A 15,355-nucleotide genomic window follows, 5' to 3' on the forward strand; every position below is an offset into this window, starting at 1 on the left:
CCACGCAGTTGAGCGCCCCACAAACCAAACATCATCACCATCATTGTAGTTATAGCTACTTGATCCCTGTAACAGACAGTAATTCCTAATATCGAGTTACCGAACCTGATTTTTCCAAACTGATCATGATAAGTGTCACAGATTTATTACGGAACTCAAACAATCAAATGGAGCAAGTTGTAAAACATCTCTTACCGAAATAAATTCTATATTATCGGTAGATAGAGCACGATGTGCCGTAGGTCAAAATGAGATGTGCGGATTTTAATTATTCTGGGTATATTTGAACGTCAATACAGGCGACTCCCTCTACTTCCAATATTCTACACAAAACAGAGCAGTAACAAACCTTGTAAAATTGTAATATTTGTTTAGTTAGTGACGATAAACTAAACCTTGTGTGGCATTTACAGAGGCGCAAGCGTTTCAATTTCGTGATTCTGTGGAAGCCAGAGAGCCAGTTTCACTACTTTTCTACTGAAGGAACTTTTAATTTCCCCGTTCTGTCTGTCCCCTTTCCATAAATATAGCAAGAGACATGGAATCTGGTTCCTCTTTTTTAGTATGCGGAGGCGCTAATCAAGTAATGTCGAAGTCGGCCCGTAGCGATGATAGGTTGCCAGAATATACATATCACTGTTAACGATGTGACTGGGAACATTATGACTTTTTTGTTACAACTTCAAGTTAGGAAGCCAGTTATTATATGGGGGAGCAATTTAACACAGTTAAAGAGCAGGAGAAACGAAGTAACGAGCAGCGTCTGAAACAAAATTAATAGCTGATGGAGTAAAGTATGGGGGAAATACAGTCTGCTTCTCATAAATAAGACAGAGGATATCGAAACGGCTGTTTTGGTTAAGATAATACGAAGGAGGAAACGGTGCACGTAGAAAAACAGAATATTAAGTGCCACAGAAAAATGTATAAAATGGAGTGACTGAATCACTTGGGAAGCACGGCAAGGTTAAACAAATCTGGAAGGAAATGATGTCAGCGAAGAAGTAGGAGAGGGAACGTAACGAGGGGCACATGTCAAAGCATCCAGTACTAGGTAACCTCGTGGTGCATGTAACAACAGTTGTAAACTATTGGTATGGACAAAAATAATTCTTCTCCTTCATGTCTGTAGCGTTTACCGCTTCTAAGTCCGTTCCCGGCAGCTGAGTGGTCAGCGCGACAGACTGTCAGTCCTAAGGGCCCGGGTTTGATTCCCGGTTGGGTCGGAGATTTTCTCCGCTCAGGGACTGGGTGTTGTGTTGTCCTAATGATCATCATTTCATCTCCTTCGACGCGCAAGTCGCCGAAGTTGCGTCAAATCGAAAGACGCAGCAGGCGGGCGGTCTACCCGACGGGAGGCCCTCGTCGCACGCCTACCGCTTCTAAGGTGGGCTGCGCTGTACTCGCGTTCTGGGAAAATTATGTTTATTTGCCCTTTCGGGTGAATGCCTTTCCTGTCACCCTTATGGGGAAAGTATGCTCATCCTTCTTCCCAATGCTTGTTGCCTCCTGCAGTGTTCGGTCACTGTAGAGTTTGAAGCTTGTGCTCTGCCTTAGCAACGCGTGCGTGAGGTACTGATTTACCTTCTTTAATAAAAACGGTTTAATTACACTGTAGCGGTCAACGTACAAGCAGCAGCGTGATAGGTCCAATATGATCGAGGTTGGCTATAGTTTCACACGGGGTAAAGTCCTGTGCGTCCTCGTCTGCAAATTGTGTAAATTTGTCCTGTGTGTGATTGTATTTTAATTGTTTCTGTATGGTATTTCCTGAGGCGAAATGCGGTAATCAACCCAGAAATGGCCTAAACGAGTGTGAAAAACGGCGTACAAATCATAGGCTGGGATGTGCTCCACTCACGGACGTTAATCCGCCACGCGCGTATTCTAACCGGAGCCGACTTAGCTTCTTGTTTCTCCAAATGTACCGCATTGCACTTTACGATATACGAGGTGGTAATAGCACTGATTACAGAAGACAAATTGTGGTGTGCGTACTGTAAGACCTTCAGTACACACACCATCAGATTATTTGACTTGTCGCTCTAACGAAGTAGGCGAGTGTCAGCAATATGTCTCGTGGTCTTATCGTGGCGTGTTTATCTTCTGCCATTAGGTCAGACGATAGAAATGCCACTTGCACGCTCAGAGTAGCAGACTGACGGTGACCAACTTTAAACAGAACTTGATTAATTTTCACACACATTTATTAAAATAATAAAAAACATAGATATTACGTAACTTGATTCTGGATGCTATTTACAATTGACAATCTGAAGTTCCTTTGGTCTTGGTACGTTAATCTTATTCTCAAATATCACTGATACTTGACAAAGTGTCTATTCATTTATATTCATGGCTTGTACAGGAATATGGTAATCTTGTTAGCTGCAGACTGAAACTTGACTATAGACTGGTACAGACTAATGCAGACTGACTAATCGCAGGTCTGTACATTCGTTATAATACCTCGCGCGTTCATGTATCACTGCGCGAGTGTGATCCGCGAGGAGAAAAGGTTCTATGTTAGCAGCAATCTCATTGGCTGCGAGACATATTAATACGCGGATCGGCGGAAGCAGAATTTGGTCCATCTCTTAGGCAGCGCCATGTCGTATTGCGGAGACGGACGAGCACTGCGCCTGCGCTGTTGTGCTTAGCGGGGCGCGCTCTATTGGGAAAGTTGTGTACGCTCTGACTACGCGGAACTATGAACACAACAGAAATATAGAGGGAAGGAGCATATGGTTAGTGGGTTAGCTATTGACTGAACGATACTACCTCATCGTCAATACGGAGAGAGTGATTTTGTAACCAGATGGAGATAATGTATCGACTGATAATTGAAGGTATGATGTACTACGAACTCACAATACACATAGTTAACGCCTTCTCCCTCAAACAAGCCCAGATGAACTCAGAGACCACGTTGGACAGCTGAAGCAAACTGTATATTTCCCTTGTGGGGCACGGATTACTAACTCATTCATCCTTCCCTGTGTTTGCTCTCACCTGGACACCGCCGTAGTTCTTCGGCGACAGGAAAGTCTCGCACTCGTTGGCAATGTCGGTCCACTTCCACTCGAACAGGTGAACCATGACACTGCGGCCCTCCACCACATTGGGCTCCCATTGCGCTTTCGCGCAGGCAACGAGCGCCGCCAGGACGAGAAAACCTATCATGGTGACCAGAGGGGCGATGGCGTCCAGTCTGAGGCAGCCGGCTCTTATATAGGCCGGCCGTCTGTGTGCGCAGCTGGGGCGATCGCTCGCGCCCGAGGCCGCCGCCCGCGTCGTGGCAAACACATGTGGCGCTGAAAAGACCACGGCACTTGTAGCAGTTGTGCCTATGTCGCCGATTCATTGTGTATTTTGACTTCACTATTCTCTACTTTGAAATCTCACAATTAGAATTCCAATATATTCCGATAGCAAATTCTGAAAACTCACAATTGGAGGCCACGACGTTCGTTCAAAACGGTTGAAATGGCTCTGAGCACTATGGGACTCAACTGCTCAGGTCATCAGTCCCCTATAACTTAGAACCACCTAAACCTAAATAACCTAAGGACATCACACACACCCATGTCCGAGGCAGGAATCGAACCTGCGACCGTAGCGGTCGCGCGCTTCCAGACCGTAGCGCCTAGAACAGCTCGTCACTTCGGCCGGCCACGACGTTGGGATTCAGATTTACTTCAAACTTTGTACACATTAATAGGCCATTAAAACAACGTAATATGTAAGCAGTAAGGTGCACTACTCTGGCAGTTTCGAGAAAAACTTGAGAGAAGTTTTACGCTTCTATTATGTGGCCTATATATCTGTATGTATGTGTCCTGGCCTTCCCTTATCAGTATGGGCGCTCTCCACTGTGTACAACCATTTATCACACGTTATTTTCGGGATCAGGAAAACGCCTCCTATTTGTTTTGTAACTAAGAGCCCAATTATTCTAAATATCTTTCTCTCTCTGAAATATGTCCTCAATATTTTTGAACTTGCGTGCGACCTTCTGACGGTGAATCAGGGCTGAGACTACCGTGTCTCCAACCGGGTGGCCGAGTGGTTCTAGGCGCTACAGTCTGGAACCGTGCGACCGATACGGTCGAAGGTTCGAATCCCGCCTCGGGCATGGATGTGTGTGATGTCTTTAGGCTAGTTAGCTTTAAGTAGTTCTAAGTTCTAGGGGACTGATGACCTCAGAAGTTAAGTCTCATAGTGCTCAGAGCCATTTGAACTACCGTGTCATCTACAACCTTCTTATATGCCCTTTTAAGGGAAATTGTGTCCAAATGCGTGTGTCCAGTCCGAACCGGTGTTCTCACCCACATACTTGACGTAAGCGGAACTGCTCCAAGAGCTCTCTAAACTTTCAGAGTGGGGTTACTCTTCTCACATCCATCTCTAGTAATGAAGTGAGTTGAGCCGAAAACTTGGCTTCTTAACGGCCCTAAGAATATCACTGAAAGCTGAAACTGAGATAATTAAAGGTGACACGTTAAAATCTCGACCCTCCGAATCGTAACATTTAGGATACAGTTTTCGTATCCAATTATCAGACATAATAACCACGATGTATATTCCATGAACGGTACAAAACTGTGGTCATACCTAATGCGGCATTAAGGTGTCAGCAACTGTCTCCTTAGTAATGCAGTATCATTGTTGTTAAGAGGGCTTCTCTTTCCTTGTTGGCTTCTGCCTGCAGTTGACTGTGTATGATACGAGTGCTGTAGAAGATATTTCATCGATGCAGCATACCTTCTGTCCAAAATCAGCACGTATTTAGAAGGCGTCGCTTATCCGAAACTCAGATTTCCCTTTTCTAGCATGACATCCTGCAAACTATGGAAAGTATTTGATACAGTGGCCCTCCATAGACTCTCAATGAAGATACGAGCATACGGAATAGATTCCCAGGTGTGGGAGTGGCTCTAACACTTCTTAAGTAACAGGGGCCAGTACACTGTCCTCGATAGCGAGTGTTCATCAGAGACAAGCGTATCGTCAGGAATGCATTGTTACGACAGAACCGCTCTTGTCCTCTACATACATAAATGATCTGACGGACGGGGAAAAGAAAACAGCGACAGTTTGCTGATGATGCTGTGTTGCGCGGGAAGACGTCGTCGTTGAGTGACTGTAGGACAATACAAGATGTTTTATACCAAGATTCTAGTCAGTGTGATAGATAGCATCTTGTTCGAAATGCAGAAAAATAAAAGTTAACGCAGATGAGTGGGGAAAACAATCGCATAATATTCGAATACAGCATTAGGAGTGTGCCATTTCACAAAGTCAAGAGGATTACATATCTAGGCATAACGATTAAGAGAAATATGAATTGGAACGAGCCCGTCACGTTGGTCGACTTCCGAATATCGGGAGAATTTTAGGAACATGTATCTAATCTATAGTGGAGATAGCGCATAGCACCTACTGCGACCCATTTCTGAGCGCTACTCGTGTTTGCAGGATCCCCAGAATATTGGATTAAAGAAAGACATCGATGCATTTCAAATGCGTGTTGTTAGAGTTATCCGATAAGTTCTATCAGCAAGCAAGTGTTGCGGTGATACTTCGTGCACTCGAAAGGGTATTCCTGTACGGTAGAAGACGGTCTTATCGTGAGACAACGTTGAGAAAGTTTAGAGAACCGGCATTTGAGGCTGACGGCAGAATGATTCTACTGCAGCCAACGTGCATTTCGCGCAAGGTCCACGAAGATAAGATCAGAGAAATTACGGCTCGTACGGAGGCATACTGACAGTCGTTTTTCCTCGCTCCATTTGCGGGAGGAACAGAACAGGAAATGGCTAGCAGTGGTACAAGGAACCCTCCACCATGCACCGCACGGTGGCTTGCGGATTGTGCATGTAGATGAAGCTGTAGATATCAGTCTTGTACCATGAGGGTAGGACGGCAGTTAAGTTTAAAGAATTTTCCACTCTTCAGAATAAGTTTGCTATTCATCTCTGATGCATTACAATGCTTTCGTATCACTCTGCGAGTTTTTTCTAGTATTTAATTTTACAAGAGGTCTGTTGTCTTGGAGAAACGGACAGGACTAACAAGAGAACATTCTGGGCATTCACAGAGTAATTATTTAAGTGCAAAGCAGTGTTATTCAAGTAATAGATGTTTCCAGACTCACACATTTTCTGGGCATCGCCAGTTTCTTGAACTAGCAAGAACAGCGCAATTTGTTAACCAGACCGAATGAAATCCCATCACATACTTACTCTTATATACATCCATACTTTCCATAGTTTGCAGGATGTCATGCTAGAAAAGGGAAATCTGAGTTTCGGATAAGCGACGCCTTCTAAGTACGTATATACGTCGGCAATTTGTAGTTAAACATCTGATAATGATTAAACAAGACGCGTCAAGCAATGGAACGAAGAAAAACTGTAAATAAAAAGTGTTTGAGCGAAAAATTGTGGCCTTCAATTACCATATTTTTCACCTTCATTTCAGCTTCGGAAGTTATGAATGGAGGTCATACACAGATTTAATCCGAACTGGCAGACATCTATGGAGTGCAGGAACGTAGCTAACCCAGCGACAATACAGCACAAAACAGGTAGGTAGACCACCGTGATTGTCTTCATGTTAGATGTTAATATGTCCATTTTCGTGACTAGTAGATTTTGTGAATGTCACATCATACCTACACCATGGAGAGACAGTTAGATTTCTGATATGCGTCTTCAAAGGCACTTGTCAAATTTATTCACTGACATATTTAGCACTGTTCACGAAAGTGCGGTACCCAAGAGCGGAAGGTCAAATCACTTTCCAGCAGATGCTGGTTTTTAAACTTCTATCATGCCGAAGAGTAAGAGTCATTTTGTAGTACTTTGTTCCTCGAGGTTCTAATCCGTGCTGCCGGTCGGAGTGGCCGAGCGGTTCTAGGCGCTACAGTCTGGAACCGCGCGACCGTTACGGTCGCAGGTTCGAATCCTGCCTTGGGCATGGATGTGTGTGATGTCCTTAGGTTGGTTAGGTTTAAGTAGTTCTAAGTTCTAGGGGACTGATGACCTCAGAAGTTAAGTCCCATAGTGCTCAGAGCCATTTGAACCATTTTTTAATCCGTGATTTCAGGAAGTCATCAGAGCGTTGAAGACCGCTCACACCATTCAACCACATTCAGATGTTTCAGAGGAGTTCGCAACGTAATTTTAACCTCGAAGGCTTTCACTATTCGATCACTGCAGACAATGTTTCTGAATAATGGTAGACTGTGTAAAACGCCAATGAAAAGAACGTCCCTCAGATTCACTGCTGTGTAAGAACTTTTTAACATTAAGATAATTATGTTTGTTCTTCTTTCTTTATATTTTCAGTTACACGCCAAATCTCATTTTATAAGAAATTACCGAAACAATTTTGACATTGACTCGTCTGACTTTTTTAACAACACCGTTTCAAGAGAAAGTATTACAAATTATGCGCAATAATACATGTGTTTTTAGATGAAGTACTCCGTACGTGATAAGAAAATTTGACAACAAATAACGTGTTTAGAAAGTTGAAATGTTAACATGTTTAGAAGTTAGAAATGTGAAGTTCACAATCACAAATGTATATTTGTTTAAATGTGTTTCAAGATGAGGCACGCCGTATGTAATAAGAATGTCCGCCAAACAAATAATGTAATTAGAAAACAAATGTGTAGTTCACGAGCACAAATTGTGACACCTTTTGAAAGCCCCTTGCCATCTGCTTAAGATTACGGGAAGTTTGTTATGTCATCATGACTTATTTCACAATGCCGGCAAAAGAAGTTCATATACCATTTAAGATTTGAGCAGGCTTCAGCTATTAAACATTATCTCTATGATTATGCTTTTTCGAATGAAGCTATTGAAAGGTGCACATATTAGGAGAAATAGTTATCGACATTGTATGAAATCCTGGTACTCTATATAATGACTGGCTAATGTTTAAAATGCCTGATGGTTTTAGGAAACAGTGAAATATGATTCTTTTGTGAAAATATTACACACTTTTACTAGACATTATACAAAATCACCAGTGATATTTACGCAAGGTGTTAAAAGGGCATAAGGTAAGAAGCCTTTATTAATTAATACGCCATTGAAAGTGAAAGAACAAAACTACGAAATAAATCACAGGACATTCCTACTGGAAAACAGTGAAAGCAGAATTGAGATTGAAGTACTTGTTACAGTAAGTACACTCCTGGAAATGGAAAAAAGAACACATTGACACCGTTGTGTCAGACCCACCATACTTGCTCCGGACACTGCGAGAGGGCTGTACAAGCAATGATCACACGCACGGCACAGCGGACACACCAGGAACCGCGGTGTTGGCCGTCGAATGGCGCTAGCTGCGCAGCATTTGTGCACCGCCGCCGTCAGTGTCAGCCAGTTTGCCGTGGCATACGGAGCTCCATCGCAGTCTTTAACACTGGTAGCATGCCGCGACAGCGTCGACGTGAACCGTATGTGCAGTTGACGGACTTTGAGCGAGGGCGTATAGTGGGCATGCGGGAGGCCGGGTGGACGTACCGCCGAATTGCTCAACACGTGGCGCGTGAGGTCTCCACAGTACATCGATGTTGTCGCCAGTGGTCGGCGGAAGGTGCACGTGCCCGTCGACCTGGGACCGGACCGCAGCGACGCACGGATGCACGCCAAGACCGTAGGATCCTACGCAGTGCCGTAGGGGACCGCACCGCCACTTCCCAGCAAATTAGGGACACTGTTGCTCCTGGGGTATCGGCGAGGACCATTCGCAACCGTCTCCATGAAGCTGGGCTACGGTCCCGCACACCGTTAGGCCGTCTTCTGCTCACGCCCCAACATCGTGCAGCCCGCCTCCAGTGGTGTCGCGACAGGCGTGAATGGAGGGACGAATGGAGACGTGTCGTCTTCAGCGATGAGAGTCGCTTCTGCCTTGGTGCCAATGATGGTCGTATGCGTGTTTGGCGCCGTGCAGGTGAGCGCCACAATCAGGACTGCATACGACCGAGGCACACAGGGCCAACACCCGGCATCATGGTGTGGGGAGCGATCTCCTACACTGGCCGTACACCACTGGTGATCGTCGAGGGGACACTGAATAGTGAACGGTACATCCAAACCGTCATCGAACCCATCGTTCTACCATTCCTAGACCGGCAAGGGAACTTGCTGTTCCAACAGGACAATGCACGTCCGCATGTATCCCGTGCCACCCAACGTGCTCGAGAAGGTGTAAGTCAACTACCCTGGCCAGAAGATCTCCGGATCTGTCCCCCATTGAGCATGTTTGGGACTGGATGAAGCGTCGTCTCACGCGGTCTGCACGTCCAGCACGAACGCTGGTCCAATTGAGGCGCCAGGTGGAAATGGCATGGCAAGCCGTTCCACAGGACTACATCCAGCATCTCTACGATCGTCTCCATGGGAGAATAGCAGCCTGCATTGCTGCGAAAGGTGGATATACACTGTACTAGTGCCGACATTGTGCATGCTCTGTTGCCTGTGTCTATGTGCCTGTGGTTCTGTCAGTGTGATCATGTGATGTATCTGACCCCAGGAATGTTTCAATAAAGTTTCCCCTTCCTGGGACAATGAATTCACGGTGTTCTTATTTCAATTTCCAGGAGTGTATTTACTTTTCTTCTTTACAAAAACACTTTACATTTTGACAATTTGATCTTGTACTTACATTTCACCGCTGCCAAAGCACAAAGCGTAAGTAGCATGATACAATCGTTGCAGCAGGGAAGGCTAGAGTGACATTTTGAATTACAATTAATTTTCTTTTTTGACACAAAGCTACATCATGTTTTCGATTTTCGTGTTGCACATATTCCTCACGAATCCATTGCCGCTTCCTGTGGACTGAGAAGTAGCTGCAGATCGCAGGGCTATTCGTGGTCAGCGAGATGGACTTCTTGAGGAAGAATATGGTGTCTAGGAATATGTTTATGAGGTAAGGTTTAATGAATAACAATGCCAGTCTGTAAAAAGATAAGATATGTTTAACAGATAAAGGTTTGGTAATGGTGTGTATTTTTTACTGTTCAGTAATTTGAATATTTTCCTTCGGTTCATGTCGTCATACTATGCTTATGCTGCAATATTCTTTTTATCAGATTATTTTTATTTATTTTATTTATATTTTACGGCCTCCACTGGACCATTCTAGTCAGTTATACAAAGGTTTGTACAAGTTGTTGTTATTCAGTAATACAACACAGTTCAGTAATAATTCAATATGACAATTCAATAATACAGTTCTTATACAAGAATTATCACAATTTATTGTTTTGCTCTTCTGTCTGCCCAATATTTCTTCATTCTATGAGATATTTTGTTGCATTGTTCGTCTGAGATGACCGTTCCTGTAGCCCTTTTAATGATCTTTATTTATAGTCTGATTTGTATGTCTTGCAGGAATCAGATTCTCTGTTTTGTTTTTTAGGACTGTTGCTACAATTTGGAGTGCTCTTGTGTCTTCCTTAATTTCTGTAACCCATTTAATGTCGCTCTTACTGTTCCCTTGTTATCGTATTATTACTTTACCAATTCTGTTTCCTAGTGTTCTCATCAGATGTCCAAAGAATGAGATACGTTTCTTCCTGATTGTGGTCATTACTGGTTCTATTTTTTTGTATAGTGTTTCTTTTGAAGCTGTTCTCCAATCACATTATTTGCTAAATATATGAAAATTCCTTTAACTTCTAGGTTTTATATTAACCATACTTTTGTGTGACAGTACATAATATGAAATTTCTTAAGTTGTTAGGGATGCTATTTGTGTGTCGAATTTATGCTAAACTTCTGCCGGTTTTTCATAAAAAGGTGTACATACTACATACATTGTACGAATTCAAGATACATACCTATCCAGTATGCTGGTTTATTGTCACAATGCAAAGCGTACTAGAATTTTTTTAGGCTGTTCTTTAATGGTACTGGAATGAAATATGAAAGACAGAGAAATGCAATACAGCATTGTTGAAGGCGTGAAAAGAAACGAACGTATAGTGTACAAGGTATAAGAGTAAACATAATCTTGAGACAGAAAATAATTTTCGGTAGAGAAGTGATAGAGTAAGAGCGTCTGGTGTATTTATGGTTCTGAAAAGTCGAGTTATATGTGATGCAGTGGAGCAGAGTAAGAGATGAGATACGTATTATGAATTGAGGAAGAGTAATGAGAATATATGTGGTGAAATATAACGAACGATTTCTCCTGATTTTGTGTTTTAGGATATTAAAAAGGATAAAGAGTGCAAGGTATGTAGAAAGCTTGGAGGGAAGTATTTTTCATGAGTTAGTACAGGAAATACTGTCGAAATCTAAAATATGTGCCTGGAAATGTTCATTTCAGGTACAAAGAGTGTAATGGACGATTGTTCTAGTAGACGCAACGGAGAAAATGATAAAAATTGTGATGTGTGAGTCTGTAGCTATATTGTTTTGGTATGTATCTAACAGTGAATTTCATGACAGCTGTGGACTATGTGAACATTATTACAGACTATTTGCACCACTAAATGCTTGAGGTCTCCCTTGACAGCGATGGCCTCTTCCAGTACGATAATTGTCCGTGTCACAAGGCCACAACCGTGCTACAGCAGTATGCGGAGCATGAAAGTGAACTAATGTTTTGCCTTGGCCGCCAAGTACTGATTTCAAACCAATGGACCACATGTGGGACGCTATCGGGCGCCAGCTCCGCACCTGCAACCACCCGCCTGTAATTTACGGGAATTGTGTCGCGTATGCCGAGAAATATGGTGTCATGCACCTCCAGAAACTTATCAAGGACTTGTGAAATGCATGGCATGCAGAAACACTGCTATATTGTGTTGTAAGATAGGACCAACACATTATAAAGCTGGTGGCTGTGATATTTTGGCACGTCACTGTGAATTCGATGTACGAATATCTCATGAGAACCTGTAATGATCATTGGGGCAACCCGCAAGGGGCTTTCCTAGGGAGACGGAGAATATTTTAACATGCGTGTGGTACTACGTCAATCAGAGGCACTAACTGTGATAATCCCCAATGTGTAGGAGAACACGCAACCCGCGAGCGTGATCTGTGGGTGTGTAAGAGTGTGTGGCGAATAGCCAGTGACGCGAAACCATGGACAATATAGAAGTTGACCCCATTACCATGGTAAAGCAGGTGGCCGTTGAAGCGCAACACAGCTCAGATGGCATATTTCCAACCAGTGCTTGTGATTTAGAAGCAATAACTGCTGTTCATGAGGCGTCTGTGGCTGTGTCTACTGTCCCCACACTGCTTTTGAAATACTTATAAATATTTACAGTAGATTACCATAGGTAGGGTTTTGGAACGATTCTAGAGGAACAGGACCAAACTGAGGCAAAACCTGTGGAGAGCATTACTAAAAATGAAATATTTATAAATGAGAAGGTAGTAAATGAAGTTTCAGAGAAAAGTGAGCTCACAACTGCTGTAGCTTCCTGTGTTTACAGAGTGTCTGGTTCGGTGAATATTATGCAGGAAAGGAATGGGGGTTCCAGAAAAGTCATGTCGCTGTGGAATATTGAAGTATGTTTATTTCCGTTGCTCAGTGAAAGTGAAATAGAACTGGATTTGGGCTATGACGGCGTTACCAAGGGAATAGGAGCTCTTCGGCGACTAGGGACTAGTGTGTTTCAAGATTTTGAACATGGATGCACTTCAGCAGCTGTGCATGCAAGAACTTCAGTGAATTAGAAATAAAAGCTAACCAGCTGCAAAATACAGATTTACTAAACCTTAATAATTAGTGAGATTGGTGTGAGAGGTTTTCAACCGATACTGCAGCATGTTTCAGTCATGTGGTACCACACGAAAAAGATTTAGAATCCATCTGACTTAAAGTGAGATATAAAGATGAGTTGTAGACTGAGACCAGTTCACGGCTCTGTGTCAGAAAGTAAGGAGGTGACGCATTTTCCTATGTCGTGTATACACTGTAAATTATTTAGTGTTATGAGGGTAAGCACTAGTTAGTATCAATGTATAAACAGGAAGCATTAGTGTAATTTTATGTGTCAGGTATTCAGATGTGCACTAGTCTGACCAGATCTTCCATGAATTAAAATTTCTTAAGTGTTCTCATTTGAAAATGTTTTCAGTGTATATGTGTTTCGGCCAGATGTGCCATGTTATAAGATTTCCTTTTTGTTCTCTTCTGAACAGGTTTTTCATGTGTTATATGCTATGTAATTTGTGTGTTCTTTTGAATTAATTTTATATGGGTTTTAATGTGCCAGATATTTACATTTTACGTGTTTTCTTATGCCTAGCATTTTTGGGTTCTCTTCTGGATTGATTTTCCAACTGTTTAGATTTCCTCTCGTTTCAACACATTTTCGATGTGCTCTCGTTTTGCATAGATTTTCGCGCGTTCAGGTGCGCACTTTTAAATAAATTTCCATGTGATGAGAATTCCATGTATTGTCTCTGCATAGACTTTATATGCATTAGGATTTACTAGGTGCTAAGTGGGCAGAGTCAAGTGGTCTAGCAATTTCCTCACATATGTGGCAACGTGTTGTAAGGGAATTGGTATTCTTGAAGGAGAATATTGGTAGTGGAGTGTACAGTGACGACTAATCAAGGATGAGGCAAGATTTCTCCACATGCTTTATGCCATTTATTCTTCGAGTATATTGTTTAATCTGATGAATATGTAGTGCTGAGTCGCTACAATTGCTTCTTCATTTGCTGGAGATAAACAGTTGTGATTCAGTGGTATTGGATATACCTGTGTGTTGTGTGACACAGTGAACTGATACCAGATAACGATTTTTGAGTTTGTTGTGTGTCTTTAACTGTGGTATACGGACGTATGTAGTTAGCACCGAGCTTTACTACATGATGTGCAGGACAATTTACGTCAGCTATGTTTAGTTTTCTTCCGATAATGATGTGATAACTTCTTGTGAATGACCATATTCTTTTAATAGCGAGCAGTCTCTCTCTTTCCCTCTCTCTCTAGGGAAGGTGCAAGCTGTTGTGAACAGTTATGTTCTTTTGAATTTTGAATGTTGACTCTGTCCTTGTATGCTGAGAAGAGAATTTTGTCTTTTGGTTCACGTTTGGAATGTTGAGATCGGGTAAAAGTTTTTTGTTATTGATGTATGTGGTTAATGATTGGAGATTTAACAGTGGTTATTTGATTCCAAAATTCGTTTTGTGTGTCTTTGCTTTGGTCTTTAAAACCTGACGAATAGTCTGTTTTTCCATCCATTAGAGAGAAATGTACGCAGAAATCTTGCGAACGGCAATTGGGAGTAGCTGTGGAATGGAAATTGGGAGTAGCTGCGGTCCGTTTCGTGTTTGCAGAGTCCGGCACCAAAACGTATAACTTGATACGCGGGAGTCTGATCGAGTAGCATCTTGTCTAGATGTAATTTAACATTTAGTTTTCTGTGCAAAGCGTGATTGTTTTGCCAGTTTTAGTGTACTATGCCTCACTGAGTAAGCTACGAATTGGGTTCTGATTGAAAGAACTAGGCTTGCATACAGGGAAGAACACTGATTCCAGGTTATGAATTATGGATTGGCGAAAGGGATGAATTTTGATTAGAAGAAATAAGTAAATGCCAGCAGCAGAGAGTGCTCAGAGGCAAGTTTTGAGTACCTGCCTTCGGAAGGCAAGATACCTGCACAGGAAAAGCAGAGGATTATAGCAGCAAGTGGATTGCAGAGACAAAGTTGTTGATTACGGTATATTGATAAATTTTTACTTATGGACCGACTGACAGCAACTGAATAAAACACAGTTTTAGTGCCATACGCGTTTCGCCTTTATTTTCTGCAAGGCATCATCATGGCCTGGAATATGTACATATGTTAGCTATTTAATTTACATTTTTGTCATTGTGCCTATAGGTTATAAGCAGTTCTGGTGGTTGGTATTTCCTATTAAGCAGTAATGATTTGAACAGTACTTACAGGTTGCGTGGACAATTTCTTACATATTACGCTCCCGTTGCATTTTTGTTGTTGTTCTTCTTCTTATGAATGCCAATTTGCGGTCTTTTTCCCCACATTCCACAGCACTGTGAACTGAACGCTTGTTTCAATGCAATGTTTTGGTTTCTATTGCCGACTGTCAAATGTTTCTGCCAGAGATCGAATGTTATTGCCAACTTTCGAGTGTAATTATTGAAGTATCTGTGATGTGTTCGTATATGCATTTGTGTGTGTGTGTGTGTGTGTGTGTGTGTGTTATGCTGTGTCTTTTTGGCTCTGCTTATGTGTGTGCGTGTGCGTGTGCGTGTGCGTGTGCGTGTGCGTGTGCGTGTGCGTGTTTGTTCAAATGGTGTGGGGAAGAGTTTTTTTTGTTTTATGTTATC

At 42.5% G+C, this 15,355-nt stretch overlaps 1 protein-coding gene across 1 annotated transcript in view; it reads right to left on the reverse strand.

Annotated features, from left to right (window-relative positions):
• The window catches only part of LOC126456303 (alpha-amylase-like), a 66,655-nt gene that overhangs the window by 16,238 nt on the left and 35,062 nt on the right, over positions 1–15,355 (reverse strand). The window contains exon 2 of the mRNA XM_050092053.1: positions 3,013–3,314. Coding sequence (XP_049948010.1) covers positions 3,013–3,314 — 302 coding nt within the window. The remainder of the gene's footprint in view (positions 1–3,012; positions 3,315–15,355) is intronic.

This window comes from Schistocerca serialis, chromosome 2 (genome assembly GCF_023864345.2).
Source record: "Schistocerca serialis cubense isolate TAMUIC-IGC-003099 chromosome 2, iqSchSeri2.2, whole genome shotgun sequence".
Classification (NCBI taxonomy): domain Eukaryota; kingdom Metazoa; phylum Arthropoda; class Insecta; order Orthoptera; family Acrididae; genus Schistocerca; species Schistocerca serialis.